General features: G+C 31.5%; 1 protein-coding gene across 1 annotated transcript; it reads left to right on the forward strand.

The window, feature by feature from the left end:
• Nucleotides 1–5176: 5176 nt before the first annotated feature.
• LOC122585379 (expansin-A1) lies at nucleotides 5177–6957 on the forward strand. The gene is made up of 3 exons (XM_043757515.1): nucleotides 5177–5354; nucleotides 5621–5918; nucleotides 6307–6957. Exons 1-3 carry the CDS (start codon nucleotides 5225–5227, stop codon nucleotides 6611–6613), a joined length of 735 nt encoding a protein of 244 aa, XP_043613450.1. The 5' UTR covers nucleotides 5177–5224; the 3' UTR covers nucleotides 6614–6957.
• The last annotated feature ends 5134 nt before the right edge of the window (nucleotides 6958–12091 follow it).

Genomic DNA, 12091 nt, shown 5'->3' on the forward strand with positions numbered 1-12091 from the left:
GTAAAGAAAGTAAAAAAGATGGATAGCTAACTTATTGAAAACTTAAAATACAAAACCCGATTTTAGCTAAGTTTATGTGAAAACAAACATATATGCACAAATACGTGTTGAATTTATTATCTTACAAGCAAACAAAAAAAAAAACGAAAAAACTTGAAATGAAAGGAGACCCACATTGAAAACTGCCCAGATTTTAACTGTTTTGGTATTTTGTTGGTACACGGATTGTTTTTTGGAGTTATACATGTATATGCATGTGCGATTGCTACGTTACCGGCGGTATTAACGGCTCATCCATCACTTTCAAATGTTCAATTACCAAAGAATTCCCAAAGTTATGTTTTGCTTCAAAGAATTATAAGGGAAATTATGTAATATATCGGTAGTTAAAATGAGCACCATAGCAGCTGCTGACGTCGATGACGGTGGCTTCATAGTTCATGGCCATTAACTATGTCGAAAATATTGCCTGACTCGACAACTGCAGCCCCTATATATGGTCAACTTTAACCGGTCCAACCGACCCGGTATCAAGAAAAAATCACATAGAGAGGCAAAACTTAAAATTTCATAAAAAATAAATTTAAAAAAGGTTAAAATGTTAAAAATCTATAGAAAAATTTTAAAAATTTTAAAAAATAAAATAAAATACATGACAAAAATTTAAATTTTCAGAGAAACATTGGCTCATATTGCCCTCCTTTAGTACCACCACTACGGTCCAAGATCTCTATTAACAAAGTTAAAGGTTGTCACCAGATTACTTGCAAGACATATGACTTATTTTGATATAAACAGACTTATCTTATGCATCACCCCTCAATCCATCATTCATTAAATTAGAACGGATTTAGTATTGTTTTGGTAATTAGTGGCCACGGAAAAGGCTAGCTGCCACTTTCTTATTTGTTATAGCAATTCTTTTTTTAATTCCATATCATTTGCTTAATCTTACGAAGATATTGATTCCGAGAATTACGGGCTAGCTAATTTTTTCCACTAATCATGAATTAATGATAAGAAAAATGATGTAACATGAATGATAATTATATATGACTTTTTTTCTAAATTTTTGTCATCATTTTCACTACATAAAACATATTTTGCGAACATTCACTCCACATTATTTTTTTGTTACGGGTAAGAAAATAGTATATATTTCAAACAATTTTCATTTTGTTTTATAGTATTCATTATAAAAGTTGTATGATGGTATTTGTTGAATTTAGATGAAAAGATAGCCTTAAAGTAATACTGTAATTGATATGTAGGATTCGTAGGTTGAGGCGAGAGCCATGTGATGGTCGTACCGTACTCTTTACTCTTCTCGGTCTCCTGTAATTGGTTTTCACACTTATTCTTCCCTTTTATACTTGATCTCTATTTTCTAATGAAAATAGAAAAATGTTTGAGACGCAAATTTAAGAAATAATGTTTGATCAGTCATAAAGATTGGATATCATAAATTGTAATTAAATTGAAGAAACTTAATCGGGTAAAACATAAAAAGTATTGCATGAGTCGATTACATGTAGTAACTTTATTGCTAAGCCTATCTTTGAATTCCATCGAAGTCCACATAAACGGCTACGAATCGCACATGCTTTACAAAGACAATCCTATACCTGGTATCAAAAGTGCGACCATAATGTGTGCGGCGCATCACTTCTGAGTAAGTATTAATTACAGTTTAATGATTATTATTGCATATGTATATTATATTTTAAGAACCATTTTTTAAAAAAATAATGAGAACTCTTAAATTATATATATGTTCACCTGTTTTTTTTGTTCATTCACATGTGAAATGATATAAAAACGTATGTTGTAGAATAAACTTTTTGAATAAATCTTCAAAATAGTCTTTTATGAACTTGTGAATAAATTTGTTCACATATGACAACCGACTATATATAAGGTTTTATAAAAAAAATTCCTCTGCAACATATATTTTTATAACGTTTTACATGTGAATGAACAAAAAAAACATGTGATTCAATATAAAATTTAGGAGTTCTCACGGTTCTTACAAAAAAATGGGTTCTCAAAATAAGGGTAATATATATATATATATATATCAAAGATAAATATCAAAATGATAACATGTGTTACAATTAACATGTATTGGGTTCAAATTTTTAACATGAACCAACATTGTCTTCTTTTCATCTAACAAAAAATAACATTATATGTCATATTCTAAATTTTTTAAAATTGGATGTAAATACTAAATAGTGAGCAAATTAAATTAATGAGCAAAATGAGCAAAATAAATTTAAAAGAATAAAACTTTTTTGTATAAAAATAAGTTATGATCAACCTACAATCTATCTTATAACTAAAAGAGGATGTTAGAGATACACTTAACATTCCTAAGAGCCCTTTTTGGGTTTAGAACTCCCTTTTAATTTCTTTAGGTTTCTCATTTTTTCTATAATTTTGTTCTATTTATTTATAAAATAGATAATTATATTTAAAATTTTATCATAAATATTTTTTTTTAAAAGATATATACTATCCTTAAAAACTAACTCAAGAAGTTATTATATATACAACCTAAATTTTTATTAATGATTCTCTATCATTGCTCTCTTTTCTATCTTTAAAAAAAAAACATGGTAATATAGTTTCTCAACAAAAAAAACATACAGTTTTTTTATATCACTTTAATTTAATTCTTGGTATTTTGTTCATTTTGTTTATTATTTGATATTAAATTGTTATGTTAGTCTCTTTTGTTGAAAAGCTATATTACCATGGTTTTTTTTAAAGATAAAAATGAAAGAAATGATAAAGAATGATTAATAAAAATTTAGGTTATATGAATAATAACTTTTTGAGAGAGTTTTAAGGATAACATATATATTTAAAGTTTTAAAAAAATTATTTTGATAGAAGAATATTTATGATAGAATTTTACATATAGTTATCTATTTAAAAAAGAAAAAAGAAAAAAAAATCAAGGAGAGAAAAGAGAGCTAGAGTAATTAGAAGAGAGTTTTAGGCACAAAAATGGCTCTAAGTAGTGCCAAGTGTATCCCCAGCCTTCTTTTTTAGTTATAAGATAGATAAAAAATGTTGAAAATTACAGGGGGAAAATGCCTAAAATAATCTTGATGATTACAGTACACTATCGTTCATTTATCTTTTAAAATATCTCTATTAACCTTTTACATCAATTATCTATACCACTCGACGCCAATTCTACCGCCAACAATCGTACCTCATCACCACACCGTCGCCGCCACGAACAACGCTGCATTGTGCTGGTATCCTGCTAGTATATTAATTATTAACATTTGTTATCATTACATACGTTAATATTGAGGGACATAAACTCAAATTTTTACTTAAATGGTAAATTTAAAATGTGAGTTTTACAGTTTGTACATGTGTTGGACTTTCTAGTGTGATTAAATTAACTTGATTGATAGATATCATTACATGTGTTAAAATTTTTCAGGTTTAATATGTTATTTTTAAAGGGCCAAATTAACAATGTTGAAACTTGAAAACTGTCTAGGACAATTTCTACACCTAGTTTGATATCTTTGTGATTTAGTCTAAATAGACTTTGATATTAACTCTTTTGAGCTTGAGTCAAGCTTTAGTCAGAGCCATAAAAACCTGTGTTTTAGGCCTTATGAATTAAAGCTAACGACTTTCCTTCCTAGACAGCTCAGCTAGAGTTATTGAACTCGAGTAGTCAAATGAACAAGCTTGAAACTTCTTGTTATGTCTTGATTCGTTTGAAATATCATTTAATTGTTTAATGAGCGAGCCACACGATCCCTACGAGCTACTCGAGTCTTCCATCACATGGTTAAAAATACTTACAATATATGTCATGTTTATAAGCAAAATGGAACTCAATACCTCCCAATTATATAATAAATTGTTAAAGTGAGTTTTAACATTAGTCTATACATGATCATAAATGTTATTATTCATGATCGAGTTCGTATAATTATATACAGATTTATCGAAATTAAAGCCTTGAAAAATAGATAAAAATTTTGAATTGTAATTGTTTTATTCTTTTGGCTCTTACGTAATTTGCTTTAGACCTTTTATTTTCCTAATAAAATTATCATCGCGCGTTAGAAAAAAATTGAATATATAGGTAGAAAAGTAAAATAAAGAATGTGTAAAGGAAACAAACGTTGGTGGTTAGTTGCATGTGGGAATAGTAGTTAGTGGTACCCACTCAAGATTCGCCCCAAAGATCTTTCCCTCCATACATGACTTAACCACAACTCGCTTTTAATTCTTCTGGGACTATTTTTCGCATTTACAATATTTCTTTTATATATTGCACCTGCTTTTTAAATTCTCTTGTAATTCTTGTCCGAAGAGGAAAAAAAAACCATTTATAATTTTATGAATATGCAATCTTAAATCTTACGTATTAGTATAATAAGTAAAAAATTCCTTAAAAACTTCATACCAACAATATAAACATTTGTTACAAAATCAATTTAATTTTAATGTTAACCAACTAATTAAATCAGTCGATCCATTTTTACCCAGCAAATTAATCTTTATACATTCATCTAACAAGAAGTGTCAAATTTTATGATAAACTATTGACTTTAATACAATTAATATTAAAATGAGTGGATTTTTAATCTTTATACATCACAACTACACCACTTTTTTAACAAAAAAATTTCAAAAAATGAACCCTTCAAACACCTAAAAACTATACCAAATACTACTCTAGTACCCAAATAAGTTTATAAAAAAATAAACTTTTATCCTGTCGGCACGAATTCCTTTCAAGATGAATTAGTCCACCCTAACTGCCACCCCATAACCAAACCAATTCTTGTGATCGTCGGTTTCGGCTCCATGTGGCCGGATAACCTTCGTCCCTCCTTCAACGTTACTCGGCAATGCTCTACCTTTCGATATTACTACGGAAGGTTATGTCGATAGAAGTTATATTACAATTATAGAGTAATATTATTATTTTCCCATTTTGAAGTATAAACCCAACCTAAAAATGGTCCAAAATCTCATTTAATATGAGAAAACCAACATTGTCTTTTGGTCCCCAACAACAACAGCTTTAGCCTATGTCAGTTATTAGTTTTTGACGGTTCACTGTGCCCCCAGCCCCCCCCCCCCCCCCCCCCCTCCCCTAAATTCTCTTTATTTATACACCCCTTGAACATTCTCTTCATTCACCATTTCACTAGCTTCAAACAATCAAGAAAACAACATGTCTCTTTTCCCTATTTTTCTTATTGCTTTTCTTGCACTTCTTTCCCCTATTCATGCCTATGGTGGAGGTGGCTGGATTAATGCTCATGCCACCTTTTATGGTGGTGGTGATGCCTCAGGAACAATGGGTATACTATACATTATTATTTTTTTTTCCATAAAAGATAGTATTACTCTGTATATGTATACAACAACAATTAGCCATACACAATATTATATATCGTGTACACTATGAAATATCTTACTTGTTTATTTATGGTTCAATATTCTCATGTACATATCACATTTCTTTTTATACTTTGACTAAATAAAACATGTTAAAAAGATTGACTAAATAAAATTTAATAATAAAAAAATTGACTAAATTAAATTGTTGAAAAAAATATTTGAACAGGTGGGGCATGTGGATATGGGAACTTGTATAGTCAAGGTTATGGAACAAACACAGCAGCATTGAGTACAGCTCTGTTCAACAATGGATTAAGTTGTGGTTCTTGCTTTGAGATTAGGTGTGTTAATGATGGAAAGTGGTGTTTGCCAGCCACCATTTTGGTGACTGCTACTAACTTTTGTCCACCTAATAGTGATGGTGGATGGTGCAACCCTCCAAATCATCACTTTGATCTCTCTCAGCCTGTATTCCAACATATTGCCCAATACAAAGCTGGAATTGTCCCTGTTGCTTATAGAAGGTACTATAAATCACTCCACTCCACTTCCCTCAGGGGTACTTTGGTCATTTACTTAGTTTTTTTTAGTAACTTTGATTCTCCTTTGGCACCACTATTTTTCAGGAGTATTTTGGTAACTTTATTTTGTTACAGGGCCTTAGTGTAATTTAACTGTTTCTAAAAAGTACTCCGTATTATGGTCTTTTAACTATATCTAACATACTTATCACAACATGAATGACTGTTTTCTACAATGTGCTGTAAAAATTGTTTCATGTGGTAAAATAATCAAAAAAATTACTTTCCACTCAAAGGGGAAATTGGTGCATTTTAACTTCTAACTCGTGTTAAGGGGAATTTTGAGTAAATTCTGTTGTGACATTTTTGTGTTTTTTGTGTGTTTGTATAGGGTACCATGTAGAAGAAGGGGTGGAATAAGGTTCCAAATCAATGGACATTCATACTTTAACCTTGTATTGATCACAAATGTGGGAGGTGCTGGTGATGTGCACTCTGTGGCTATCAAAGGTTCAAGGACTGGTTGGCAACAAATGTCAAGAAACTGGGGTCAGAATTGGCAATCCAATTCTTATCTCAATGGACAATCCTTGTCTTTTAAAGTCACAACTAGTGATGGCAGGACTGTGGTGTCTTACAATGTTGCCCCTGCTAGATGGTCTTTTGGTCAAACCTTTAGTGGTGCCCAATTTCACTAGCTAGAAAATTGACACTATTTATTACATATATAACTTATATCTATATATATATTGTTATGTAGCAGTACTTATATTTTGTTACTGCTACACTATTTTATGACCATTAGGACTTAATTTCAAAAGTTCATTTTGGGTTTTTAGGGTACCCTCTGATATAAGAGCAGCTCTTTTTTTTTTTTTTTTCCCTTTTTCAATTCATAATATCAAAAGGGCAGTGGTGGAATTAACCACCCGCTAGTATTAGTAGTTGAAGGTGTAATGGTTTTTAAATTGGAGGTACTAATTAAGTTGTATATTTATGGTTTTTAATGTTGGTAATGGAAGATGACTAGTAATTTATTATCTTTTCTTGCGTTGGTGTGAATGTTATAATATCTTATCTTACAATAGTTATTTATTAGCATGTGGAATGCGTAATGACTGGCTTCATATCGAATTTATGGTGTCATTGTAGTCACTTTCTTTTGTAAGGTAAACAAAAAGTTGGTTTTTAGTTAGTTTTTATTGTCTGATTAGAAGAATTTAGTGGTTTGCCAAAATATATTGGTACATTATTACTCATATATGAACTGTCATGGAATAATGTCTATTTCAGAACATCAACGAGGAAGTGTTCATAAGTTCGTTATTCACATTCAAGAGTTTTGAGTTTGTACTCAAACTCACTTGGGAGTTGGGATTCAATGGCACTATAATAGCTGAAAATCAATTGATGATGTTTATTGGCCCTGATCTAGCGTTATACAATATTTATGTAAACGCATGATGATTAAACATAATCTTAAGGTAATCTTGATTTTACATGCAAGCTATAATTTCTTTCTTATTGTATAACCAGAATGTAACACTATATTTTCCAAGATAAATATACTTAAATTTGTTCGAAAATAAAATAAACAGATCATTCAAAAGTTAACGATTTCTTTTAAACAACCAGCAGTCTCAAATCCATCTTTAGTAGCTCGGGCCCCAGAGTATTATCAGCCCCTATATGTAATGGTTTTAGCGAAGCACAAGGCCTACTTATAGCTTTATCTACTACAGTATTTTTATACGTCCATTTTTCCGAGTCCATATTGAGCCACAACTCAAAAGTAAAAATTCAAATTTCTGGGCCTGCGCTTGTTTGTTATTTCTGTTGTTAAGTTGAAGCATCTAATAAAATTTTAACCTGGGCCTCAGGATATGATTTATCATCCCTATGTCAACTTTAGAGAGCCCAATTGCGGAACAAGTGGAAATCCTGGGCCTACATTTTTTATAATATTTTTCTAACCTACTTAAGGCCGAACTACTTTAAGCCCACATATTCAGGACGAGAGTTGACTTGAAAACGAGGACAATAAAATCAAATTAGACCAGACTATTAACCTCATTGCCATGTTTAGTCTTCTATTTAACCAATTGTTAGTAACATACTAACATATGATTCAAATAGGTGTATGTTAAGATCTATTTATCTATTGAGTTACCTTCTTGTACCCCACGTCTTCCACTATTCATCAGTTTCCCTCTCTTTTAGACACACCAAAAACACTCCCTCCTTATAACCTCCACTTCTTCCACTCACATCATCTTTTCGGGCCCCACTTTCCTTAACAAAACGTGTGTCTAATATTAAAAGTAAGCACCAGACGCCGACCTAGACGCGCATGGTGCCACTTGCGTCTTCTTCCTTGGCTGCGTTGGAAGCACTCCAGACGCACAGTAGAAGAACTATAAGGAGCGGCCTAAGTATACATGTTGTCTGTAATTGTTGACATACGAGTATTTTTTTTTCTCCAGATGCATCTAGCACAATATCCTAGGACTACCAAAGTACCAAGACAAATCACAATTAAAAGCATGAGAAATGCACACATTCAAGCAATTTACATGTCTATAAGGTCTTGAAGCTTTAGTAGTTATTATTTTTGTCGTTGGTTTTCTAAAAATAGCATTAAGTTGCTTTGGTTAATGTTTTTATGAGAAAATTTCACAAATAATAACTTTGTAACTCTTGCATATGACCATCGAAGTCAACTGGATTCCCATGATTTTACGTAGACTCCATAGTCCATAGGTCCATATGGCCTGATTAACTATGGTTTGGATCAGATAGATTGGCTTTTTGCATAAATGTACAGTCAAAAATCTAATGACAAATTAATTAAATTCCGGTTCATTTTGTTGACCAATTTTAACATGTTTAGATACTTCTAGCATGACGTGTGTTCGATCACTGCTTGACCTCATACATGAATTGAAGGTCAAAAGTACTCTTTCTAATAAAACTATATAATGATAGTGTTCCTGCGTGATCATTATGACACTGCCAATTATACGTGTTGATGACAGTTTTTTAAAACACCCCCATATCCCAACCAGCCTTTTTTAGTAATCAGATCACTATCACTTTTTGCAGCGACTCTCGCTGCAAAAAGTGGAAAAAATGCGGACCCCTATGTCTATAATGGTAAATATGGCAGAATAAAAGCAGGCCCCCTCTCTAGGTCGCTGCAAAAAGTCTGGTCGGGTTACCAAAAAGGTGATCGGGTTACCAGGCGCCTTTTAAAAAGGTCTACCTAAATGTACTTACATTTTTAAATGCCTTTAATTACATGCTATAACAAATATTGAGTACGAATGAAAATGCCTTGAGGCTCGATCTATAACTCTTTTCTCTTTTGGAAATCCGGACACATGTAGAATGTTATTTTTTTCTTTGAACAATGGCAAAATTTATGAGTATATGATAACATAAGTATGTCAAAATTTCAATGTGTTTTTTAGAGTATATATTTCTACTGTTTTTTTTTTTCTTTTGCGGATAGGAAAAGTATTTAAAAAATTAACTTTAGATTTTACACAAACTTATATAAAATGCTAATGAACATTTAGTATAAAAAGTATATATTTGTAATACTGTAATTTAGTGACACTTTCATTAAGTGAGATCTTCTTATTTTAGTGACATTTTCATTAAGTGATCGATCTTCTTTTTTGCAGACGTAGCCTCCAATTAAGTGCTGAACCAACTTGTTTTAATTGATTTAAAAAAAAAAAAAAAAAATACAGACGTACTCCAACATATATAGTTACGGGTAATACTCCGGTAATAACACTTTTAAAATAAGAACGGTGAAAATACTTAAAAACATCATTTTGATGCGTTAAAAGTCCATATAACTAACATATAGTGCATAATCAATTATCATTATTTAAGTGTTTAACAACACATCGATCCGTCAAAATTGAAAAAATCATGTTTTTTGTTGGGTGCATCATTCGATGAATATGCATCCAAGATGGATGTACAAAATAAAAAAGATGATTTTTCTCGATTTTGACAGACCAATGTGTTGTTAAACACTTAAATAATGATAATTAGTTATACACTATATGTTTTATGAACTTTTAATGTATCAAAATGTAGTTTTTAGGTGTTTTCACCATTTTCTTATTTTAAGATTGTTTTTATTTAATTGTCCCTTAAACTAAGCAAAAATTATTTTTTAAAACAAAATCAAACTAAAACTCGATCATACGTACATTAAATAATCAATGGTACATTGCCAGACACACTACCCAAAATCTTTGACCAGATATACATATAGTGAATTTTAATTAGGAACACTACTCATGTCATTAATTAACACACCCATACCACCCAAATAAGGCTAGCTTACGAACTGCATCAGTAGTTAGAGACAAAATAGTTGGAGTTGAGGGATTTTAACAGTAGTTTACACTGTATATATAGCTATAGATGGGCATATGGCATAAAGTAAATAAAAATATAAAAAAGAAGATCATGAATTCATGACATTCACGGGGATAAGTTTTAATTTAACTAAACAAGAGTCAAAATGATGGTAGTAGTGTACTGCAATATGCATAAAATAATATATACTGTATTAACTTATGCTTTGCTTTACTTTACTTTTGAGTTTTGAATATCAAAATTCAATTACCAAAGTTGGTATCTTTTCTAAGTTCTTTTGTGAAATTTAGTTCACTTGAAAATAGGGGTTATGGGCGTCTACACATGTGCACAAGCAAAAGAATTCTCCCAAAGTAACACTATAACATTATTTGGTCACACAAACATGACCAAAAACCGTGTTTAAAACTAGAACTGGTAACGTTTTAACCTAAATAACATGCTAATTCTGTCGTCCCTGCTTGGTCATCGCTCGAACCTTATACAAGATGAAACTAAAGATTATTATGTCACTTGGTCACTAAAACATTTAGAGTAGTTTTAATGAAAGTAAAACACATCTGTAATAATTCTGTTATTTTTGTATCTTATTTTAACTAAAGATGGTATCTTCTTAAGATTTTGGTTTAGTTCATCACTTGAAAAATGGGTCATGAGTGTCAATTATACATTTAAACGTACACACACGTGCACACACACAAGACAGAACCCAAAATTGTCCAATTCCAAAAAACTAGTGAAGAATCCAAACACAAATGTAACCCCAAACACTTTTCTCCACCAATGACTGAACAAACATAAGCTTTGTCCTTTCTCTTTTTCACACACACGTAACCTAAGAAAATTTAAATCATGATCAACGTACAGAAGAGCACAGATGCCAGCAAGCCAGCCCTGCAGCAGTAGTATACTGACAAACACCAGTCAAGGAGTCAGCAGTCAAACAGGCCCTCTCTCTTTCACTATCTCATGTACAGTTACATAACTTCCATCACTCTTAAGTTACTGTTTACCCCTCATTTGAATTACCATAATACCCATGTAAGTAGGGACTCATATTCGCTAACATTTTCTTGTCATATACAACAAATATATAGTATATTGTGTACATATTGTATGACTGTATTGTATAACTGTATAAAACATACATCGTGTTGCATATGTAATTGAACACCTTTTTTAGATATATACAACAAACATACATATTATGTTGCATATTGTATAACTGTATAAAACATACATCGTTGTTGATAACTAAAGAATATTACGAAAATATTACTATATATTTACCGGTTTTTTTCTTTTCCTCCAAATTTACCTCTTGTTCTGACTTTACATTTTCGTACCATGGATATGTTTGTGTAAGATTAACTGGAACTTGGTGTAGATCTTGATTCACGTAGAAATTATGTAAAGTTATAGGCCTAGTTAACCCAACGGGACTCGAATTTCCACTAGTAGCGCGCAAACAATTACAACAGCCTGCCAAAACCCCTTTAAGGCTTCGTCTATTTCTAGAGAAAGAGAAATATATGTGCCCAAGATTGGTGTTGGTAGTGAGAGTCTTTATTTAAAGTTGCAAACAGAAGCTATCACATATAACCATTTGTCAAGTCATTAGGGTGGACGGAGTGGGATATGCACCACACCGGTACCGGGGGGAACACCGCCCCGTGGTACCGGTACCGGTTGGGTGGTGACCGGCATGGAGACCACTGCCCCAACCTACCTCTCGATCCAAATCCGAATGTACATGCTTTTATTTTATTTTTTAA

Source organism: Erigeron canadensis, chromosome 1 (genome assembly GCF_010389155.1).
Source record: "Erigeron canadensis isolate Cc75 chromosome 1, C_canadensis_v1, whole genome shotgun sequence".
Classification (NCBI taxonomy): Eukaryota; Viridiplantae; Streptophyta; class Magnoliopsida; order Asterales; family Asteraceae; genus Erigeron; species Erigeron canadensis.

Excerpts from the sequence above, each read along its gene's own strand:
- LOC122585379 (XM_043757515.1), top strand. The coding sequence starts at position 5,225 with ATGTCTCTTTTCCCTATTTTTCTTATTGCTTTTCTTGCACTTCTTTCC. Across the intron at positions 5,355-5,620 it reads TGATGCCTCAGGAACAATGG|GTGGGGCATGTGGATATGGG; the intron begins GTATACTATACA and ends ATATTTGAACAG. Across the intron at positions 5,919-6,306 it reads GTCCCTGTTGCTTATAGAAG|GGTACCATGTAGAAGAAGGG; the intron begins GTACTATAAATC and ends GTGTTTGTATAG.